A 25,234-nucleotide genomic window follows, 5' to 3' on the forward strand; every position below is an offset into this window, starting at 1 on the left:
ATATATATATATATATACACATATATATATATACACTTAGCCTTTTATTTATATTTATGTAATATAATATACTACAATATTATTTAAATAAAATTTAATTAAATATTTAATTTTTAAGGATTTTTAAATTTTAATTTTAATTTTTTAATTTTTAATTAAAAATTTAAAAAAATTTAATTTAATAATTAATTAAAAATTTAAGTAAAATTTAAATAAAAACTTTAGGTCAATCTATACAATTTCTGCAAAACTATAAACTTTAGATCAGCAAGCCTGACTTTCCATTTAGGGCAAAATTCTAGAATTCATTAAAGGAATGATTCATGACCACTTCAAAAGGGGAATGCAATTGTCACCCAAAAAACCCCACAAAACCTCATTTATATCAAATCATTTCTTTTTTTGGCAAAGTAACTAGATTGGGGTGATGTTATAGATATAATAAGATTTCACTGAAAGCATCTGAGAAAGTCTCTTATTTTGTCTCTGTGAGCAAACTGGAGGAATATGGCCTAATAGAGTGGCTTTAAATTTGGTCAGATGACCAAAAGTAATCATTAATAGGTCAGCATTGATTTGGAGAGAGGTCTGGAACGAGGTACTCCAAGGATATGTCCTTGGACCCATGCTGTCCTTGAATGAAGCCATAGAATGTATATGTATCAGCTCTGGGGAACACAAAATTGGGGGTCAAGATTCAAAAGGGTCTCATTGGGCTAGAACAATGGTTCATGTTTGGTAGGATGACATATATAATCTCACTGCAAATTATCTTAATGATATGGGGAATCCCTCCATTGAGAGGTTGCCCATCCACGCATGATTGTCCTGAGCAGGTCTTCTTGTAAGTTCTCCATTCATAAGCAGGGGTCCTTCTTTAGATGTGTTCATGCCAGTAAAATCTTTTGCCTGTAAATTGACTATTCCTCACCTCCCTTTTCCCCTCCAGTCATACATCTCTAGTGACATCTTCTCCTCCATTATTCTTTGTTGGTAATATATTTCAACCTGCTCAGACCCACCATGGACATCTCTCTCTCTCCTTTGTTCTTCCTCAACTTTAATTCCTCAGGAACTGAAGATGAATGAATGTTGTTTTTAAAAATAGGGAGTTTTGTTTTAGGCAGAAACTTGGAATATTTAGACTCATTCCCAAAGGCAACACAGCCCCCTCTCCCATTTGATTCTGAGTTAAGCTCAGTGCGGGTCAGCATCTACATACCACGGCATCTGGCACACAGTAGGACCTCAATAGATGTCTCTTGATTGCTGTCCAAGATATAGGTACTGGTTGACCCATTTTATGGGTTTATCTCATAAATGCATGCCCTAATCTGGACATCAGGCATTCATCCATTTTAGTTCCCTCTGTGGACAGGGAGGCAAAATTTGATGAAGCGATTATAGATTTCCTTTAGGGGAGGTTCTGTCCTGTCCTGGGCCCTGATAACATCAACAAAATGTCATCTTTGAAAAAAAAAATTTGGAAGAGCTCCAGATAGAATTTAATTCAGATGCACGTAAAAGTTCTACATTTGGTTTTTAAAATCAGCTTCACTGACGGTAGGATGGGGTTGTTTGTCCAGCAGCAGTTGAGTTTATGTAAACTTTAAACTCATTAAGTATCAGCGGTCGATAGCAATGGCAGAACCACAAAGTTAATGCTATATCCCAGGCTGAATTAAGAGAGACGCCATATACAAAACAAGGGAGCTAAGAATTCTGCTAGGCTGCCTTCATAAGAGCACTTCTAGAAAGCTGAATTCTGTTCTGGGAACAACATTTTTTTTTTTTTAGATTTCATGATTCACGTTTTTACTTTCCCCTTCACCACCCTCCAACAGCCGAAGCGCATTTCCACTGGTTTTAATATCGTGGAAACGACATTTTTTTGACTGGGGTACCTCATTTAGGAGTGGGACGTCTCCAGAAGAGGAACTCAGAATGGGAAGCAGAATAGAAAATAGGCCATATTAGGACTCATGAATGGAACTGGCCTTCAAAGAAAAGACTTGGAGTGGGAGGGGTGGAAGCAGAGTCACCATCTTCAAGTATTTGAAGGGCCGTCATCAGGAAAGGAATTAAAGAAGACACGACCGAGAGCAGTGGGTCAGAGTTGGAGATGGGCTGATTTGATTTAATTCCAAGGAAAACCTGCCTAATAGTTGTAACAGGAAGACTAATAGGGGCTTCCCTAGGAGGTAGTGGGTTCCTGTTCTCTTGAGGTCTTCAAGCAGATGCCCCTTTGTTGGGAAGTGAGTGAAAAAGGATTCTTGGTCAGGTGTTGGTTGAACTAGAAGATATCTGAGATTCTGCGATCCATACTTCCCTGGTGGTCATGTAGTCCTTTGTTAAGGATTAAAAGTCAAATGGAGAACCCTATACTTACCTGATTAAATTTCCTCTGGAGCTCTTCCAGATGTTCCTGCCTAGGGCTGCCATGCTGATGGCATCAGGGCCCCAAACATTCTAGAACCTCCTAAATAAGATCCATAATCACTGAATCAAGTTTTGCCCAAACTTGTCCTATGTGGACAGGCACGCAGGAAATCCAAATGGATGAGGAAAGTCTATTCAGATTATCATTTGCCCTTGAAAGGTCAACCTACAAAGCCAGTACATAGAATAGGAATAGGGTTATTAATATATCATTTCTATAATTTTAACATGTTTTAATATACATTTCTATCATTTCTATAATCTGATTGAAGGTGATTAAATTGTATTGATGCAAAATAATAATAATAATACTATATAATACTCTTTCCTTGATGATTACATTGGGTGTTTATGGTTGCTGGGATAACTCTTAAGCCAAGCCCAGAAACTGTGTGATTTTTTTTTCCTCCTGTTCTTGTGTTTTAGTGTTTCAAAAAAAACTGTATGGTAGACATAATTGTTCCTTATGTTTTTTTTTAATTTAAACATTTATTAATATTCATTTTTAACATGGTTATGTTCCTTATGTTTGAAGGTGATGCTACCAATAAGTCTTGTTTACTTTGGAAACGAATTGTCCTTTCCATGTTTTAAAACACACACACACACACACACACACACACACACACACACACACACACACACACAAATTGTAATTCACTAAGAATTACAAATATTTTTCCACCTAATTTTTTTTGGTATTGAGTGGCATTAGACCATATAAAAGTCAAATTATCATTCTCTATTTGTGGTATGTGTTAAAAAATAGAAGTCCAGAAACATCCGACCGCAGTACTAGTAGATGCATTGAATACCTTTTTTGGCAGGGGTTAAGTTCTCTAAAATGAAACCAGGTTTATTTTTCCTAGCCTTTACCTACTCCTCAGTCTTATATACACCGATGCTGTTTACTGTGTTCCAAAAGCAACCACACACCATGTGTGATGACTTTTCTAAAAAGCTTTAGCTTTTTCAGTTTCACTTTTTCCGAGTCTTGGAGAAATGACGCGTTGCTCTTCGGTGCCCAGCCTCACCGTGGGTCGGTGCATCCCCGTTCTCATTGGTCTGTTGTTCAAATTTCCTACATTTCGGAAATCGCTTTAAAAGGCCTTTCGCTCCGTGGCAATTAAGAGATGATTCAGAGCATGATAAAAGGTCTTGAGTCAGTGACTAAGCCTGAAACTCGCCTCTTCTAGGAAGGTGCGTATCCACAAGAGGAGGACTTCTGTCACTTTTGAATAGCCGCCTAACTCACTTCTTAAGAGCTCTGTGCTGAATCTACAAAGACTTGGTGGGAGTGCAACAGGAAAACTCTTATCTGATTCTAAACTCATACTAAAAAAAAAAAAAAAAATCAAAGAGCCTAGAAAATAGTAATTATTTCCTGAGGGAGTTGTGGATCACGTGAAACCTGGAAATGTTTTTGTTATATTTGAGCTAATTCTTTCCTCCTCTGAGCAGTGGATACCGAGCTTCAAAATCCAAATGAAAATCTTTCTGTAAAGCATTCTGTACTTCATTAAGGGTGTTAATTGTTTTAATTGACACCATTTATGGAAAGTGATGAATCCCAGAAGTGAGTCTAACATGCGACAGTGACACTGTTTCTATTCCATGATTAGGATCACATCTGCGACCTCCAAGGATTGATCTTCCTGTCCAACTGGTCCACATCACATCGCTGGTCCAGAAAGTATTTAAAGGGTTAGCTAGAAACCAGCCGTACTTCAAGAAGAACCAGAAATGGTTAGGGAAAAGACTTGAGTTTGCAAATATTGTATGTTATAAATTTTAAAAATTAATATCCAAAACTCCAAATGTGATATCTAATAAGATTTATTAATATTTAACTTGAAGCAAAAAGAAACTTAAAAAACCTAGAGAAACAGGGAAGGCTCACCCAAGCCACTTACATGGAAGAGAGAACGAGAGAGACGTTACTCAAAACTTATATACAATAACGTAAAAGACGCACGTTAAACAGAAAGGAAAAGGGAATTTGGGGACGAAAGAAGAATTCAGGGAGATGAAGTCTAAAGGATATAATGAGTTGGGGTAAAAGGTGCCAGAACATCATATAGCTTTTAGTATTAGTAATGGATGTACCAGTCTTTCAGAGAAATAGGAATATGTACAAGGCCAGTTAGAGTCCATTCCCAAAGTAGGGCTTCCTCATTAAAGTTGCCCTTTCCCTTTTCCTATCCTCCAACTTTCTAAAATTCTTTCCCATTTTCCTCTTACTCTTGAGCAGTGATGTCAAACTCAAGGAGAAGTACATCCCTGTGAACCACACTTTGACTTAGAACACTGCAAATTAACATTTTCTATATCGTATTGTATTTTTATTTATTTTGTTAAATATTTGCCAATTACATTTTATTTCAGTTGGAGCTTCTGGGGAGTTTTGTGACTAGCCAGTTTGACCCCTGTCCTCCACAAGTAAAGTAACGGACATTTCTATAAGCACCTAAAGGTGGACACCATTGTTTGTGGGCTGTCACTCTTTTCTTTGCCTTCACTGTAACCTGCCCCTCTACCCAACTTTATCTCCTTTTATACCAAAGAATGCTGAAAATTAGAGTTGCTTTTGGAGGAAGATAAAGCAGACTTCTGGGCACTTGTTTCGTCTAGCATGAAACAAAAGGTGTAATCCAAATATCAACCATTTCCCTTGGGGTGTATTGGTGTAAATAGTCTAGCGCAAGCTCAGGGGCTTTATTATTTATTCCCACTTTACCAGATGGCACGCCTTGGTCCCCATGCCTCATCTTTTAAAGGTGAAGGAGATCTGATCAAGCACTTAATGAGTATCAGGGATTTCAGAAACCTAAAAACAAAGTTGGTCTAAGGATGAGACAGAGGGGTGAGATTGATGGGGAGTCACACAAAGCCAGCTTGCCAGAAGTAGAGGAAATAGAAAAGAATGAGTCCTCCATAGCAAGAGGAATACAGGGTCTAAAAGCAAAAAGCAAGTTCCTTAGACTCAGAGAGATTGAGCAGGGCTGGAGTCCTTGACTAGAATATGATGCTGGAAGGGTGTTACTTCTTGGAATACCTGAAAGCATGATGAATAGAGTGATGTTGTCTATTAAGAAGAAAATATGCTCATATGAGAAATCCGGGGACCAGAAAGCTTTTCCCTCAGTTGATTCTTACTTGTGTTAAGATGGACTTGAATGCCCCCTTTACCATCTTCCTTCTCCACACGAATTCCTTCCAAAACCTTTTTTCAATATTCGTTCTTTTTTTTTAAATCATCCCTTATCATAGTCTTTCCAGAGATGAAAATTATATTGAGTCAATTAGAAATGTAAGTTGGATGGGCAGCTAGGTGGCTCAGTAGATAGAGAGCCGACCCTAGAAATGAGAGGTCTGGATTCAAATCTAGCCTCAGACACTTCCTCGCTGTGTGACCCTGGGCAAGTCACTTAACTCCCATTGCCTCGTCCTTACTGCTCTTCTGTCTTGGAACCAATGCTTAGTATCGATTCTAAGACAGAAGATAAGGGTTTAAAAAAAAACAAAAACAAGTTGGAGAAAATGAAACCATTAATCATGCTTTTCTATTTCCTATTGTAGATTTTTCTCTCTGGGGTGAGTAGGTGGATTTCCTGCCCATTTCTGACACCTTCCCGTTTACAGTATTCCCAAAGAATTTTAATTTACCCCACTTGTGATCTCATCGCTGCCAGGAATTCTTCCCTCTACCAATACAAACGGGTAACCCTGGCACCACTTAGAGCCTTCGATCCCTCCATATGAGTGGTGTGACACAACCACTGTAAATCAGGGTGAGATCCGAGCCTGGCCTCCTCCACCCCCCACAGCCCAGTCAGCCATGCCCGGCTGCCCCTCCTTGGGGACTTACAAGGGAAAAAATAACTTGGTTACATTCACTCATCCCCACCCTGACCAAAATTGTTCCTAAGATTTTTCCTCAGGCCAAGGGACTTCAAGGAGGAAGCTGCAAGAGAGCAATCTAATGATAGACAGTGACACAGGTTTCGCATAAAGGACTGACCGCTCAGGGGGAATCAGGCTTCTAAAAAATATGTTTGCCCCTATGACAAAAGGGGTTATAGATTCGAAACCAGAAGGGATTTTAAAGGTCATCTAATCCAACTTCCCTCCTAATTTTACAAATGAGAAAGTAGAGGCCCAGAAAAGTTTAAAAAAAATAAGTTTTAAAAAGTTAAAGAATTTGCTCAAGGTGACATCTAATTATTTATTACTATTATATAATCACTTATCATTACTACTTATTATTGTAGTATTTCTATAGTAAGGGCAAAGCTAGAATTCAAACTCAGATCCTTTGGCTCCAAATCCAATGATCTTTCCATTGTATTAGCATATAGGAATAAATGTGTATGTGAATATGTTGAGATCTCTTTATCATCTCTGATAATCTGATAATGACAGTTTAGTTGATAAGGAAATAAAGATGGGACCTGGGAGTTGTCTTTTACCTCATGCTTCCAGCTCTGTCTCCAGGAGCATGGAGTTTTTTATTATATACTTCAAGACTCATTTCACACAAAGAACCCCCCCCCCTGAAACTTTGCAGATGCGCAGAAGTTACAAATTATGTCATATCAAAACACAAAAAGTCTCATTGGCTTCAGGACAAACCAAGGCCAAGGCTGAATTTCAACTGGGTTCTTATCAGAAAGCCAAGTTGGGGAGTATCCCTCTCAGGGTCGAATTGCCCCCGCTAAGATTTTGGCCTTGGCTATACCAGGCAGCAGCATTCCTGGTCAAAGGGGAACAGTGTTAACCCTTTAAATTCAGGTTTGCTAGGAACTTAAAGATTTTCAATGAGGCCACAATACTTTTCAACAAGAAATCACAAGGATCACAAAAGGGGTCAAAAGAGGAGTCTCAGATTTTTATCTATTCTCTTATTGGCTTCCCACATGAATACACATCTAGGTGTGTACAGATAAATTTTTGTTATTGTTCACTTGTTTCAATCTGTGTGACTCTTTGTGACTTCATTGGAGTTTTCTTGGCAAAGATCCTAGAGTGGTTTGCCATTTCCTTCTCCATCTCATTTAACAGGGGAAGAAACTGAGGCAAACAGGGTTCAGTGACTTTCCTAGGGTCACTCAGCTAGGTTTGCCATTTCCTTCTCCAGCTCGTTTGACAGAGGAGGAAACTGAGGCAAACAGGGTTCAGTGACTTAACCAGAGTCACACATCTAAGAAGCGTCTGAGACTGAATTTGAACTCAAAAAGATGACTTCTCTCTCTCTCCACTGCACCATCTAGCTGCCTACTGCCTATAAATACAGGAATGTCTAAATGCATTGATATATACAGATTGCTCTCAAATAAATTTATTGCTTAAAATTTGTCTCTTAAAACTTATAGCGTAGGAGCAGGAGAAGGCGCTAATGTGAACATCCTATAAATGGGATAGTATTGGTGAAGGCAGAGTCAGCATTCATTCCTCCATTTGGCCGTCTTTTCGTGGTTTTTACTTGACCTGCATTGTCTTAGGTGTCAAGAATACCAAAGACAGGCACAGTGAGGTGGCTCAGTGGATTGAGAGCCAGGTCTAGAGATAGGAAGTTCTGGGTTCAAATGTGACCTCAGACACTTCCTAGCTGTGTGACCCTGGGAAAGTCACCTAACCACTCTTGCCCAGCCCTTCCTACTCTTCTGCCTTGGAACAATACTTAGTGTTGATTTCTAAGACAGAAGGTCAGGCTTATTTTTTTTTTTTTAAAGAATACAAACACGGAAAAAAAATCAAGGAGCTTGTGGTCATTCTTTTGGAGAAATACATGCACCCAAATCAGAATGACTTCCCTGGAAGTCAATGAAATTACTGAGCGCCGGAGTCGTGTCATATTGCCAGGAGAGAAGTGTTCTTTTCTATGGGCACCCTATTTTATTTTATTTCATTTATTTATTTATTTGTTTGTTTGTTTGTTTGTTTATTTTTACATTTTTAAACCCTTAACTTCTGTGTATTGGCTCCTAGGTAGAAGAGTGGTAAGGGTGGGCAATGGGGATCAATTGACTTGCCCAGGGTCACACAGCTGGGAAGTGTCTGAGGCTGGATTTGAACCTAGGACCTCCCCGTCTCTAGGCCTGGCTCTCAATCCACTGAGCTACCCAGCTGCCCCCTGGGCAGCCTATTTTAGAGGGCTTCTTCATAGGATTCTTTTGGTCAGTAATGGGAAGTACACATACTGCCTATTTATTTTTGCCCCTCAAAACCAAATTAGATAGAGTCAAACCATCTTGACTTTGTAATTTTCAAGAAAATGACAAATCACAAAGGACCAAGAATGGGATTCTATTTAGGGGGGAGGAGTGGAAACACAGATTATCTAAATTAGCTTTGTTGGCAGTCTGCTTTTAGCCTATGGAACAGCTGACTGTGTTCAGATCCAGAAGAATTATCTCTGATGTCAGGTAAATTCAAATCTCCACCCCCACCTACCTGGACACTCCCACAGTCCCTTTAGCAGTAAATACCCACGCTGAAAAGGTTGTTTGTGGTGTTGTTTTTAAGAGAACTTGCCAGCAAACCAGCCAGATTTTAGCCAACGAATTTCTTTCTTTTCCTCCCAACTTTCTCAGGCAAGATCTACTCGGGAGAAGGTGCCTTCTCTCTCTTTCTCTGTCTCTCTCCCTCCCTCTATGTCCCTCTTCCTCTCCCTGTCTCTCTCTGTCTCTGTCTCTCTTTATCTCTCTGTCTGTCTGTCTGTCTGTCTGTCTGTCTGTCTCTCTGTGTCTGTCTGTCTGTCTCTTTCTCCCTCTGCATAGATATTCTCCTGTTTCGGGTGACGGTTATTGCCATCTCATGGGCGCAGATCAGTGTTTACAGGTCATGCTGTGAGGAAGAGCCAAACCCACTACTATGACAGATAAACAATTCTATTTTTCCTTTTATTTGAAAAAATAAGTTCAAGACCCAAACTTGGGGGAAATACTAAATGTTTATGCAGTTACATTAACCTTTAGAAAATATAGAGATGACAACCAGCAGAGAACAGGACCTGCAGGAGGTGGGCAGAAACACAAAGGCTTAGAATATAAAATCTGATTATCATTAGGGGCCCTCCAGTGCCACACACACACACATACACACACACACACACCCCAATACTGTTGAATATTATGATCCCTGTTTTATGAGCAAGAGAAAACTGACAGCCTCAAGGAGTTTGCCCCTAGTGCCGGCAATCATTCCATTCATAACTGGCAGTTAGGTGGCTCAGTGGATCAAATGTCCGGCTGGAATCGGGTCTCAGACCCTTACCAGCTGTGTGACCCTGGACGAGTCATTTAACCCTGTGTGCCTCAGTTTCCTCATCTGTAAAATGTGCCAGAGAAGTAAATGGCAAACCATGCATAATGAGTATTTAATAAATGTTTATTCATTGTTTGTGGATCCCTTTATCCCTGGGCATAACAAATAAAAATGGGCAGCCAGGGGGACCTAATGCCGGAATTATCCCCCAGTCACGAAGGAAGGCTATGGGGAGGCAACCGGACTGAGTGTGTCAGGGTGGAATTGAAAGCGGTCGCCGCAGCAGCCAGTTTAGGAAGTGAAGCCAGCTTGAGGAGAGAAGCTGAGACCTCAGCAAAATGAAATGGAGTTCTAGAAAAGCTTTAGCTGGGCCAGCTGGCAGGCATCGGGCGGTGGGAAGTGATGAAATATGGCAAGAGGATATTGTGGTCTGAAGGGGGAAGTCGAGTGAGAAAGCTCACTGAGAAACGTCAGGCTGCAGGTCTGGTGCGGGGCCTCTCTTAGGGGCAACAGCTGGAGAATGGGGCAACGAGGAGAGAGAAGGAAGAGAAAGGTGGCGGCGGCGTATTCTGCAGACTTCAGACAGAGTCTGAGATGCTGTAGTAGAGAGAAAAGAAATACAGTGGGATCTCCTGATAGCGTGATGGAATGGAAGGGATTCACTTGCGTGGCAGGTTAAATCGTGTTCCTGGAAAGAGAATTATAGCATAAGTAAGAAGCCTCTTAAAAAGTAGATTTTAAATTTTAACTTAAAACGCAGTACAATATAAGAAGCCTATTAGATGATTTGTTAATTCTGTACCCCAAAATTACAGCCTGATTATGAGAAAGTCAACTGCGTTGGATTTTAAGAGGAAAACCTAAAATATCTGGTTACTCTTTGTGATTTTGGTTGGAGACTATTAAAAAAAGAGAGAGACAAAAATTATAATAACTTAAATTTATATAATACTTTAAAGGACTTAGTTGAACCCAGACACAATGCTGAGAGGTAGGTAAAGTACACATCTTACAAATAAGAGAACTGAGACCCAAAGAAATTGAGTAACTTATTTATATTACATATATATATATATGTATATATATATATACACACATACACACACACACACACACACACACACACACACACACACACACACACTTAAAGCCATTCATATCCTAAATGGCTGAGCTGGAATTTGAACCAAGGTTATCTGATGCTGAATCCAGCACTCTGTTTTTTTGTTATTATCCATTCATTCATTTGGGTCTAGCCTGTAAAATGCCAAGGATTTCATGAAAGGTTTTAGTATTTTTATATGCTTATTTGATCTTTTGCTTTGGTTGATTGTTATTAAATTTGTAATGAAATGAGAGAAGAAGATGGGATAGCCCTTAGGATATGAGTAGATGCCTCCAGGTGGGAGTCAAGTTCAGACCCTACAGACCCTTCCATGTAGACCTCATCCAGATGACCACAGGCACTCTCTTCTTCTCCAGGCTATTGTTATTTGGATTTTACCTTCACTCCTCAGAGCCTTTCTTCATATTTTTATTTATACAGTCCTGTACTTGGTGTACATTACAGATGGTAGATTTTTGTGAGTATATTTGTGAGCCTGTCTATAAAATAATTTCTCTGATCAAGGGGTCATAGATTTAGAGCTAGAAGGGAACTTGGAAACCATCTAATTCAGCCTCCTTATTTTATAGGTAGGGAAACTGAGTTCCAGAGAGTTGAAATGATTTGAATAAGTGGGGGGGGGGGCAGTGTTGAGATTTAAAGCTAGGACCTCTGACTCCAAATAGTGTGCTTATTTACCAAATGTGAATGGAATTGACCACTGCCTGAGCCTACCTTGGCCTTCAGCACAGTTCCCAATTCCTTCTTGGTCCAAAGAAGTTTAGAGAAGAGTCTACAGTGACAGGACTGGTGGTGGAATGGAGGAAGGGAAAGGAGGGCAGCAGAGTGATTTCCCATGGCTACTCCTTCCTCTCTCTAGCCTCCTTCCCCTTCCACTGCTGCCCTCCCCACATCCTCTGCCACTGTCCCATCTCTTTCACTAATTGCCTTCTATATCACGCCCTGCCCTATCCCCTGTCTTGCTTCTCCCCTCAGAGCAGGGATTCTTAACTTAAGGCCCATGGACCCTTAGGGGTTCCTGAATAGGCTCTAGAGGTCTGTGAATTTGGATAGGGAAAAAAAAAAAGTTTTACATCTTTATTTTCATTCATCTCCAACTGAAACTCAGCTTTGTCTGCAATGATTATAAAACATTATAGTGAAAAGGGGTCCCGATAAGGACTTTAGCACATGGCTGTCAAAGGGGTCCATGACACAAAAAGTTAAGAACCCCTTTGGGCCAAAGCTTCTCGGCTCCCATGACAAAAGGATAATAGTAACTAACACTGAGTCAATATTCCTCAGAAAAGTAGATGAATCTTCCATCAGTCTGTTGGGTACCCAACGATCTATTGATATCACCTACATTGGCTTTTTTATGCTAGGTGAGGTCTAAATTCATTCCTTCTCATTCATTCACCTTGATGGCCTCGTTGGAGCTTAAAGTAAGAAAGAGCTGAGTTTGAATACCACCAGGGACATTTAGAAGGAGGCCAGTTATTTATTAAAGTTTGTTAAATACCGACTATGAGGAGAGCTCTGTGCAAAGTACTTTTAGAGGGAAAAGGTTAGATAAGACACACTCACTGATTCCATAGGTCTGGTGGAAATAGAACACAAAGAATAATAATCACATTATACAATATTAAACGATAAATTCATTAGAAAGTTGAAAAAAAATTGCTCTATAATGTCAAAGGAAGAAGGTTTTTCTCCAGCCAGAGTGATCTAGGCAGTCTTCAGGAAGGAATTAGCCTTTGAGAGGAGCTTTAAAAATGCAACAAACGAGGCAGAGAAGCAGGATGTTCTAAACACAGATATGAAAAGGAAAAAAAAAAGAGGAGGAAGGCATATTATCTCTTAATCTTTGTACCTAAAATTGTGGCTAACTGCAAAATCCTTAGAAAACCTCAATGAGGCTGTGCCCCTGCTTCAGGAAGAGAGAAGTTGTGAAATGGTTCTGTTTAACCCCAGGCTAAGTAGGAAAAAGTAGGAAGCTAAGGAGGGGAAGGTAGACAGTGGGTGAATCCCATGCCTGGAATCAGGAAGTCTGCTCTTCCTAAATTGTAACCTGGCCTCAGACACTTATTAGCTGTGTGACCCTGGGCAAGTCACTTAACCCTGTTTGCCTTAGTTTCCTCATCTATAAAACGAGTTGGAGAAGGAAATGGCAAGCCAGTCCCAATATCTTTGCCAAGAAACCCCAAATGGGAAAAGAAGTAGGCAGTTCTCTGAACTAAAGAACAGTGTTAACAGATATGCATAGAAAGAGGTATCTTTCTGCTGGAAGATCTCTAATGTAATCCCTCTAAAACAAGGTTGCTTAACCTTTTCTATGTCCTAGTCTGATGAAGCCTATGGATGCTTTCTCAGAATAATGTTTTTAACTGCATAAATTAAAATACAGTTTTTTTTAAATACAAAATTTTTAAATTTTCTAAAATACAAAGTAGAATTACAAAGGGAACCAGTTATGTTGAAACAAAAATCTTATTTTTTCCCATCAAAGTTAACGCTCCCCACCCCAACCCCAGTTAACCACCTTCCTACTCTTTAAGACCTCAGTTTCCTCATCTGTAAAGTGAAGGGGTTGGACTAGATGACTTCAAAAGTCCTTCAAGTTCCTTATCCCCAAATCCTTTGAAGTATCAGACTTGTTCCCTTCACTATTCTCCTTTCCCCAAGTCCTAGGAGCACAGAGTCCTGCCCCCACACCTTTGAACATGATGGGAGATAGCGAGAAATATGTTCTTGGCATTCCCTACTGGAACTCCGAGTATCTTTTCACATACAAACACAGTTAACCATGGTGGTTAAGTTCTCTAATGCAGTACTCTACGTGAGGTATTTTACAGATTAAAAAGGCTTTTGTGGGCTGCTCTGGGAGTATAGCCATTGTTTATCTGGAGAAATGCCATTCCAAAGAGCTGACCTGAAAATGATTAGCAAACAGCCCCTTCTTAAACTGGGATCTCCTGGACTTGGAATTTAAGGCTAAAGGATGGATTCCACCTCTACCCATCGCTCCCAGAAAGTGGGAGAAGGTGGGAAAAAGTCACTTTGAGAAAGAGCAGCAGAAGAAAGCAAGGGGAGTGGTTTCCCCTTCCTCCCCTTTTAAATTAAAGGGTTGGGAAGCCAAAGGAGAACCCAATAAATGGAAGACATGCTTAGATGTGAAAGAGATAGGATACATCTGGGCGCAGTGGCCCAAGGTAGGAGACTCGCACAGGCCCTCTCGATAAAAAGCAACTTTGTTTAAAAACACACACACGTGCGCACACACACACAACTTTTCATTTGCCAGCCTGGTTGTCATTAAGAGAACTTCTCTTTCCCCGCCGCCGTAGTCACAGGGTGGTCTGTTTTTCCTAAATAGATGCCAGATGCTCAAATGCAAGTCGGCTGTGGTCCTCATACCTCCAGTCTGGCCATAGTGGTGATGTGTAAGATGCGAGGACCGGTGTCGCCTGGGAGCCGAGGACAATTAAGGGCTGTGTCACGTGCTCCGTGATGCAGACAAGGATCCAGATTAGCCGGGGTGTGGGAGGGCTCAGTCTCCTGAGAGATGGCAACATGAATGGGAATAAGATTGCTTGGCTGCCATTTTCCTTAGATGGTGAGAAAGCGTGCTGGCACCCAGACTCTTCTTCATAAAGAGAAGCATCACAGCCTTGGATAGCTGGAAGGGACCTTGGCAGCCCCCTCAGCCAGCGGGAGCACAAAAGACATCCCCTCTGTAGCATCCCTGATAAGTGGCCATTTGGCTTCATCCGAAAGACCTCCATGGAGGAGTCTTTCCTAACTTAAGCCCAAATCTGCCTCAGTATGTTTTACCCATCGCTCTCCTAGTTTTGCCTGAGGGGGACCATTTCACTTCCTCTTCCTCATGGCAGCACTTCCGGCTTTTAAAGCCAGCTATCTCATACCCTCTTGAGTCTTCCTTTCTTCAGGCTAGAGGAGCACAGTCCTTTCAGCTAGTCTTGTCATAGACTCCAGCTCCTTCCCTCTACCAGTTACCCTTCTCTGGACACTCTCCCATTTGTCAAAGTCCTTCTTTAATCCATAGTGCCCAGAACTAAACCCAATGCTCTATTTGAGGTCTGGGACCATCACCTCCCTATTCCTTTACCCTTCTTTTTCTTAAGCCCTTACCTTCCATCTTAGAATCAATACTCTATATTGGTTCCAAGGTAGAAGAGCAGCAAGGGCTAAGCAGTGACTTGCCTGGGGTCATAGAGCTAGAAAGGATCTGAGGCCAGAACCTCCCATTCCTAGTGCTCAATCCACTGAGGCACCCCAATCCCCCCTCTTTTACTTCTCTTCATGCAGCCCAAGGTCTTATTAGCTGCTTTAGCTGTCATATCACCCTGCTGACTCATACTGCGTTTTCAACCCAGATCTTTTTCTGATTACTGTCAAACCACGGACCTCTCCCACATCTTATACTTTTAAAGTTGATGTTTTGTACCCAAGTTCAAAATTTTCATCTCTATTGAATATCATCTTATTAGATTTCACCCAGAGCTCTAGCTTATTATTCTTTTGGATCTTGACTTTGTCCTCCAGAATGTTAGCTATCCTTTCCAGCTTGGTGTCATTTGAAAATCCTATCTCTGCCTTTAGAACACCAATGATCCCTGGAGGATCCTCACCATGTTCACACTGAACTATTCTAACTTCTCACTTACTCTAACCACCTTCTTAGTTATAAATCCAAGAAACTGTATTTTCATCCAAGCCATATCTCTCTAGCTTCTCCACAAAAGTATTATAAGATACTTTATCAAAAGCTTTTGCCAAAATCTAGGTAAACTCCATCCATAGTACTCACCACCCCCCTTCTTGTACTAGAGTAGTAATCTTGTGCCAGAAAAAGGAAATAAGGATGTTTGCCATGGCCTGTTCTTGAAACCAAGCTGGCTCTTTGTAATCACCACTGCCCCAACTATCTCTGTTATGATTCATTCTAGAATTTTCCCCAAGAATCAAAACCCAGATTCTATCCTCTTCTCTTTTCCTGAAAATCAGGACATTTCCCCTTCTCCAATCTTGCGGGATCTCTCCACCATTCACATCTCCTACTTCTTTCAGGACCAGAATATGTACTTTCATTCAGACCAGGGGATTTCCATTCATTCAGGGCACATAGGTGATCTCTTACAATCAAATTGTTTATTTTGTATCATCATTTTTCTGCTACTTGTAGTATAAAGGTGAGTCTTCTCTGCCAAGAAAACAGAAAACAAGGTGAGATTCTGCCTTCTCTCTGTTGTCAGTCATTCAATCCACTCTAAACAAAAGTTCTATGTCTTCTTTGATCTTTTTTTCTCCCAATTTAGCTAAAAACCCTAATTCTTTTTGTTATCTTAAGGTTCCCTTGCAACAAGCCTTAGCCCATTTTGAGTTTTAGTTTTTCTGATACTTTTTGTGGGTCTTTATCCATTTAGTGGTACAAAGCTTCAATTCCACTTTTCATAAATTTCTTTTTTTTTTTAATCTAAGTTGGCTAGAGAGTTCCCTATGCATCCACATCAATCTCTTCAATCTTCAAGATCCAGCTGAAGTCTCCACTCCTCCATGAAGTAGACAATGGTCACCGCCATCACCCAGCTATTTCTTCTTCCCTTGAATTCTGAAAGAATTTATTACCTAGTCCATAAGTTAGCACTCATATGCTGCCCTTTATATATGTGTCGAAGCCTTTTCTTTCCCCAACCAAAAGATAATAAGCTCCTTAAGTGGGTTAGGACTTCTTCTGTGTATCTTGTATATAGGACATGCTTGCTAATGAGTCTTATTGACAGTCTTCCATCTAAGAAGGCAGTGTCCTAAAAAGAATTGGACATTCTCTTCTTTCATATTCCCGCTATATTATACACAGCAAGTCGTTTCCCTGGAAGATGCCCAGAATCACAATTCTAGAGTTGAAAGGAACTGTAGAGATCAACTGGTCCAACCTTTCCATTTTATAGATGAGGAAACTAAGGACCATAGAAGGTTTAAGTGACTTACCCAGGAGGCACAGTATCTAACTTAAGTGACTTATCCATAGAGTTACCAGAATCTGAACCAGGTCTACTGACTTCAAATCCAGAGTTCTTTGCAATATACCACATCATCTTTCTTAGATCTTGCATTCTCAGCAACTATTGTGGAAAAGGCATCACAGCACTTAAGAGGTTTTCAATACGACCCAAATATCCAATTTTGTCTGTTAGACCCATCTCTACCAGATACAGAACCATCTAGTTCACCTCCTGCCCCCAAAGTATACCTCCTAGCCTGAGCTCAATAAAGATGTGTTCATGTTCAGGGAGTAGAATTCATCTGTCTTTGGTATGGCTCTTTCCATGACTTTCCACAGCCTCATCCGAAGTGACCTCCCTAGGTGGGCAGTCTGAGAAACAATGACTTTGAAGATATGGACCCTGAAATTTAAACTGTGGGGAGAAAGTGGAGCAAAGGAGCTGAGATTAAAAGCACAGAGACCCTTGGAACAACATTAAAAATGCCTGTTGTAATGTCAAACCACTTAGTCACATGTGCAGAAGAGCACCAGAAAATTTGATCTTTTCACTGGCACCCTTCAGGACTCTTTTCACAGTATAGTTTAGCAAAATGAACAGTTTTCAGAGTTTTGTATTTCTGTCTGGGCTAAAGCACTCAGTAGGGGCTTAATTCTGTAAATATTCACTTAATGACAATTCAACTTTATCAAAACAAATGTTCAGGACTCTTAAGTCCAACTTCCTCTATTGGTAGCAAAATCTACATGTGTGAACAGATTGGAGAAAGAACATGGCAAAAGGAACAACCTACAAATTAATGGCATTCTGCTTTTATCCTCATTCTTTTTCAGTGGTATTAGAATAATTTAGTATTTTGATACTTTGAGGGAAAGTGAACTCTGGAATATTTATCTAGAAGCCTAATGTGGAACAAAATCTATAATGACTTCTGATCCCTTCTAAGTTTAGAGCTACTATTATTCTTTTGGATTTTCAAAGGAAAGTTTTTAAAGATTGCAAATGTCGGTAATAACAAGGAAATTCTTCCACGTGCAATGAAAATGTGGAGAATCAACAGAAATCTTCATTTCTAAGATGAATCAGACACACAGACTTTCTCTGTTTTATTTCACCAAATGCAATTTTTACCTCTTCTAGGACCAGAAAGTTTGCCAAGATTTCCTACAGTTTATATTTTGTTGCCTCCATTTTGTTCTCCAGGCTCCTCTATAGACTTAGATCAATAAACAATTGAACAGCAGACTAAAGAGGTCCTTTAATAGATACATTATGTTCTTAAAATGATGGGTCACTTTTTAACTTTTAGTCACGTCTTCTGAATAAAAATTTAAGGACTCTAAGCATGAAATCTTCAAGTCGGAGATTATGACAAGAGCAAACTCAAGATTTAAAGGACACCCACTTTATACCTGATTTTACTTGTTTTGTTAAGGAAGTAAAAATTTGCATTTAATTTATCTATTCAGCATATGTATTCTGTTTATTTTTAGCCACTTCAGGCACATATTAACATTAGACTGATAGAGTAAAGCCTACCACATAATACACAAATAGTCTTTCTCCTGAGCTTCAAGCCCATATTACCAACTGCCTTTTAGATGTTTCAAACCAGATGACCTAAAGTCTCTCAAATACAACATGTCCAAAATAGAACTACTCTTTTGCGTTTTTTTTTAATTTTCTTTTACTTCTTTTTCAATTAATGTAGAAACAATTTTTTACAATTGTTTTCTAACATTTTATAATTCAGATGCTCTCTCTCTCCCTCCTTCCCCCTGCCTCCCAAGGTAGTAAATAGTCTGTTATAGATCATACCAATGCTTTCATGCAGTACATATTTCCATATTCCCCATGCCATGACAGAGGACGAATATCATACATAAAATTTTTAAAAAGTCATGAATGCAATAAATTAAAAGATAGCATGCTTTGATCTGCACACAGATTCCGACAGTTCCTTCTCTAGCTTAGGAGAGCATCTTTTATCATGATGAGTCCCTTGGTGTTATCTTGGGACCTTGTTTTGCTGATAATAGTTTGGTCCTTCACAGTTGATCATTATAAAGTATTCACTGTTCTCCCGGTTCTGCTCCTTTCACTTTGCCTCTGTTTGTGTAAGTCTTTCCAGGTTTTTCTGAACTCACCCTGTTTGTCATTCCTTATAGCACAATAGTATTCCATTACAACCACATACCACAAGTGTTCATCCATTCCCCCATTGATGGACAACCCTTCAGTGTCCTTTTCTTTGCCACTACAAAGAGAGCTGCTAAAAATATTTTTGTGCCAGTCGGTCCTTTCCCCCATCTTTTATCTCTTTGGAATGGTATTGCTGCCAACAAATGCATAGTTTTATAGCCTTTGGGCATTGTCCTGGATTGCTCTCCAGAATGGTTGTATCTGGTCGTAAGAACTCATTATTTTTCTACCCAAACTCTCCCTTCCTCCTAATTTCCCTATTTCTTCCTCAAAATCCTTCTGGTCTCTGAAGTTATACAACCTGAGTTGTCCTCATTGCTTCTCTCTTCTTTACCCCTCCAATAATCATTAGCCAAGTCCTGATGAGTCTACCTTTTCCCAACCTGACCCATTTCTAATATTATTAAATTATACTTTTCCTCCATATACTTTATAATCAAAGGATACTGCCCTAAAGCCATTTCTTTCCATCTCCATACTTTTCCACTGGCTGTTGTTCCTCATGGCTAGGAGGCTCTCACTTGCAGTCTTTGACTCTTCAAATCCTTGACTTCCTTTAAGACTCACCTGAGATTCTCCTCCTCCTCCTCCTCCTCCTCCAGGAAGCCTTTCCTGACACCCCTTGTAGCTAATGCCATTCCTACTAAGGCCCTTCCCCCTTTTCCCCAGATGATTTTGTATGTATATACTGTACTTACTTTACTATGTACTTTTCTTCCCTTCTTGAGAGGAAGGTATGTTTTGTTTTTAGCCCTGAATTCCCAGCTTTTAGTAGGTACCGGGGACATAATAGCCATTTAGCAAGTACTTATTTGAATGAATTCTATTAAATTCAGTTCAACTATCTTTCCCACCAGGTTATAAACTTGTTGGGAAGAATATTTCTTCTCAGGGGAACACACACAAAGAAGTCGCTCACTAAGTCAGAAGCATCAACTCTTGGTGTTAAAAATGACTGTGTTCTGGCTCAATAATTTTTAGTTGTATCTGATTCTCTGTGACCCCATTTGGGGTTTTCTTGGCAAAGATGCTGGAATACTTTGCCATTTCCTATTTTGAAGATGAGGAAACTGAGGCAAACAGGATAAAGTGACTTACCCAGGGTCACACAGCTAGTAAGAATCTGAGACCCTATTTGAACTCACAAAGATGAATCTTCCAGACTTCAGGTCTGGCCCCTTCTGCCTGCCCAAAAAGGACTTTAGAAGCCAGCTGTCTAGTTCTATCTCTTACACAATGCACTAATCTCTTCAGTAATACCCCAGGAAATAACTGATCTTGTCCATCTGGTCTCTGCTTCAAGTCCTTGTTGCTTGATTGATATTGTGTAATTGTCTTTCCCAGTTTTTTCACAGATCTAAATCTGATTTTCCTGGAAACGTTGTATGCTGTTTACGGGCAGGAACTTGTTGAAACGAGTCTCTAGAAGACCTCTAGGGGCATCATGGGTACTTACTGTAAGAACTTGCTAATTTGACTTTCTTGTATTTTATCCAGAATTTTTATCTGACTACTAAAGGAAAAAAAGAAGGCAAGGAAACAAATGAGAAAATGAATGCAAAGAATAAGGAATTTTTACTCGAGGTAAGCTTAACTGGGAAATATTGAGGTGGGGGGTGGGGGCGTGAGGGAGGTGGGTTGGGGTCTTCACCAGCCTTTTTTATCTTGTAATGAAGCTCAACAAGCTATGAACTTGGAGGTTAGGACCTGGATTCAGATCCCAATTCTGACCATCACTATCTGTGGTGACCTTGGGAAAGTCACTGAACTTGGCTTCACTTTTTTCATATGTAAAATGAAGTGGGGAGGCTGGCCTAGATGGCTTCAGAGATCTCATCTGACTCTAGGATTCTTTTCAAAGGAAAAGACAGAAAAGGCCTTACCTCCATTGTGCTTCCTTGTTAGGGTGACTCAGATGGAATTAACTAATTTTATAACCAATTTTGAGGTTTGGGGAGACACCTGGAAAGATGAGGACTGTTAATATGCTTAACAGACCATCATGTGGTAATGCAGTGATGCAAAAAAAAAAAAAAAAAAAAAAAAAAAAAAAGGGCCATCTGCCTTCTTCATCATCAACTTTAATTTTTTTTTTTAAAAACTGAGTAAACTTTTAATTTCTACTTTTTACTTGGTCTTGGTTATTTACAGTAGTCTCTCCATTAGCCAGCATTGTGCTCTCTCCTTCAATCGCAAATGCTATAGGATACAAATGTATACACTGAGCATGTCAGGGGAACTTTAAAATGATTTGTTAGATTTTATTTAAATGAGAGCACAAATGTCTATTTACATTTCATACATTTTGTGTAACCGGACTCTCTATTGCAGGAAAGTTTCTGTGGGACATCTGTCATTGTGCCAGAGATTGAAGGGGCTCTTTATTTGAAAGAAGATGGAAAGAAATCCTGGAAAAGACGCTATTTTCTTTTACGGGCTTCTGGAATTTATTATGTACCCAAAGGAAAGACTAAGGTCAGGAAGTCAAAAGGAAACACTTTAGCAATAAAGCATTTCATGAAGGTGAAAGAAAAGAAATCTTCAGGTGACATTTTAAGGGCAAATGTCTGTTATACCTGAGAAGTCTGCTGTGACTACAACACTTGTACAAATACTCTGTTAAGACAGAGCTGATGAAACTACTTTTTGTCTTTTAGTGGTTTGGCCTTGCAAATAAAAACATCATGTTCAGTTTTAGATCCACATTTTAAAAGAAATACTGGAGACATTTTTCCTAAAGATGATTCGGTTCTTTTTATATCTGATCTGTGATCCAGTTTCCCTCCAAGGTTTCATAGCTTACCTTGTACAATTTCTGGTGTCTGAAGTCAATAGGGGATGAAGAGTTCTAGATCAGAGTTTTCCTGAAAGTTTAGTCCTGTACGTAATAATAGCTAATAGTCAGAATAAAGGCAGCTGGGTAGTGCAGTGAATGGAATACTGATCATGGAATGTCAGGAAAATCTCAGTTTAAATCCCACCTTAGATATTTATTATCTGTGTGACCTTGGACAAGTTGTTTCACCTCTGTTTGCCTCTGTTTCTCCATCAGTAAAATGGGAATAATCCTAGCACCTACCTCCCAGGGTTGTTGTGAGGAACAAATGAGATAATGATCATAAAGTGTTTAGCAGCAAAGTACTGGGCACAAAGGAAGTGCTGTATGTTAGCTGTGATGATGATGAGGAGGATGTCAAGAACTCTTTTCTTCCCTGGGTCAGAGAAAGATCCTTCTGATCCACCCCCACCCCCACCCCACCCCCCACCCCACTCAGTCCCAGCCAATCAGAGTGAGACCCTCACTCATGCAGGTTCCTTTCATTTAATTAATTAATTAATTGATTGATTGTTTTGTTTGTTTGTTTATTGTCTCCTACTGCTAGGCATTCTATGCCTTAGTTATGGATCCACTCCCTGTTCATCCCATCATCTTCCCTCACTTCAGGGACCCCAAGTGTTCTCTTCCCTGCCCTTCCCTAACTGGCCTTCCTCCTGGGTTTCTCTCCTCTGTCTCAATCAATCAACCAGCATTTATTAAGCACTTGGGATGTACCAGACCCTGTGCTAATAATTAGCATCAGGGGATAAAAAGGTCAAAATCAAACAGTCCCTGCCTTCCAGAAGTTTCAAAGGACTCAAATCCAGATCCTTTTCCCCTCCCTCTTGTCCCTAAGTAAATACGTAGTTATTTAATCATTTTTCTGCAGTCACTACAGAAAAATGGGACAAAAATACCAAAGAAGGTACAAAAATAAAAGAAATTTTAAAAGTAGATAGTCATCATTTATCCCCTGGTATTCATTCAAGTAATAGGGCCATCACCTACCCCAAGACCCATTTACTGATTCATTTCTTTCATTTCTTCCAAGTCATTTCTATCCACCCCACTGTTCTCTCACTTTATATTCCCAGGGAGAGCCTGACTCGCATCCATTTTCCTTCCTTTAGGTTCCTGCATTAGTCTTCCCTTCCTCTCCTGTAAATCCAGGAGTAATAACAAGAATAATGGCTCCCATTTATATTGCATGTGATACAATCGCTTTCCTCACAAACCTGTAAGGCAGATATGATTATTCCCCCTTCACCAATAAGGAAATTATGACAGGAAAAGGTGAAGTGACTTACTGATAGTCTCAAGGCTTGCTGAGCCTTCTGACTTCTCAGTCCACTCCATTCTGCTGCCATTTTAGACAAAAAACGTCATTGACTATCGTTTGAGTCCCTGAAGTCTCGGTAGATTCATTTTCACCCAAGCCTGACCGTCTAGATCGAATATTGCATTGATTCGCACAGGAAAGTCATTCTAGGTCATTCCCAAGACAGACGCTCTTATTGACCATGGACGACGTGCTCTAAATTAATTGGAGGCTCCTTAAGGTGTTTAACCATTTTAGGTGGCCCAGTGTTTACAAAATGTTTGAATTCGTGCTTTGATATCAAACAAACTAAGATTTGGAAGAATCCTCAGCCAAATTTCTCTCCCACCGTAAGAGTCTTTTCTACAATACCTTTAACACGTCCTTGGACGTGCTTCCATTTTCACCCAACTCTCACACGACGTAAATAAGGTGTATCAAAGCTGTTGCCTTTTCCATAGTGTAGATAATGTTGCTTTTTCCTTAGCTTTGCAATCCCATCAAGCTAAAACTTCCACAGATGATATGTAGGAAGAACCTAGTCTACGGTGGCTAGAAGCTGGGTTTGGAGTCAGGATGACCTGGTGGAAATCCCTTCTTGGTCCCTCACAAGCCGAGTGACCGTAAACAAGTCATCTACTAAGTCGTAGTTGGGATGGTGTAAAAGGTGTTCCTTTTACACAAGTGGTTCTCACACTTGGAATTTCCTACTGGATGAAGTTCCTCCATCCTTTGCATGTTTCCTATCAACGGTAAACTGTCTGCCTTGCCTAGAAGGCTGTAGTTTGGATTTAGGAAAAGAAATAGCACCGTGCAAATAGCACAGATTCTGATTCCAGGAATTGTGAGAAGTTCCTCAAAGGTTCTTCAAGCCGATCATTTATTTTAACCTCTCTGTCAATACATCCATGTCTTGGAGCTATTAAATAGGCAAGTCGTTCCCTCAGTGATAGGATTGGCTAAGTGGTGCTTTCTATGTGAATTTGAACTGTAATTGGAGATTTTTTCCCCCCAAATAGTGATATGTTCTTCAGGATGTATTGGTGATGTTTTTCTAAAATTTTATATTTTATTATATATTATTCCACCATTTTGCAAAATGGTAGAAGGAGGAAAGAGGGGGAGTGCAGGCATGGAAATTAAAGTACTTAGAGATGAAGTGACCCAAAGTCTTTGAGCCATTCCTTGTAATCAGACCCCAAGAATTCTTGTAAACTACAAAGGCATGGGTAGCAGAAGCAAAGGAAATAGATCCCTGTTCATCCCTGATTTATAGTCTTTATTTTATTACATAAAGGATTACACCTTCAGGAAAATGCTTATCTAGAACTGTTCATTCCCTATGGATGCCAGATAGAATGGAGAAAGGAAAGGAATAACCATTTTTGTATATAAAGTACCTACTATGTGCCAGACAAATATTATCTTTTACAAATAGTATCATTACAAATTTATACAAATATATGCTTTACAAATATCATCTCATTTGATCCTCACAACAACCCTGAAAGGTAGGTGCTGTTTTTATCTTCATTTTACAGTTGAGAAAATTGAGGCTGATAGAGGTTAGTTAAATGGCTTGCCCAAAGCCACATATTTAATAAGTGTCTGAGGCCAGATTTGAAGTCAAGAAACAAATACACCTACGTGCCTTATTTAATAAAAGAAAAAAAGGAAGCCTCTCCCATCCTTCAGTGACTAATAAATCCAACTACTTTGTAGCCTAATTCTTTTTTTTTTTTTTTTTTTTTACATTTTTAAACCCTTAACTCCTGTGTATTGGCTCCTAGGTGGAAGAGTGGTAAGGGTGGGCAATGGGGGTCAAGTGACTTGTGTAGCCTAATTCTAAAAACAATCATCCATTAAAATTGTGTCAGTTAGAGGGCAGTGAGGTGGCTCAGTGAATTGAGAGCCAAGCCTCGAGACCAGAGGTCTTGGGTTCAAATCTGGACTCTTATCTTTCCTGGCTGTGTGACCCTGGGCAAGTCACTTAACCCCCATTGCCTACCCCTTACTGCTCTTCTGTTTTGGAGCCAATACACAGTATTGATTCTAAGATG

The 25,234-nt window shown here is 39.9% G+C and overlaps 1 protein-coding gene across 1 annotated transcript in view; it reads left to right on the plus strand.

The window, feature by feature from the left end:
• Positions 1 to 25,234, plus strand: part of LOC123249821 (amyloid beta precursor protein binding family B member 1 interacting protein) — an 84,606-nt gene that overhangs the window by 27,755 nt on the left and 31,617 nt on the right. Inside the window, exons 5-6 of the mRNA XM_044678932.1 lie at positions 20,536 to 20,622; positions 21,370 to 21,513. Coding sequence (XP_044534867.1) covers positions 20,536 to 20,622; positions 21,370 to 21,513 — 231 coding nt within the window. The remainder of the gene's footprint in view (positions 1 to 20,535; positions 20,623 to 21,369; positions 21,514 to 25,234) is intronic.

This window comes from Gracilinanus agilis, chromosome 5, assembly GCF_016433145.1.
Source record: "Gracilinanus agilis isolate LMUSP501 chromosome 5, AgileGrace, whole genome shotgun sequence".
NCBI lineage: Eukaryota > Metazoa > Chordata > Mammalia > Didelphimorphia > Didelphidae > Gracilinanus > Gracilinanus agilis.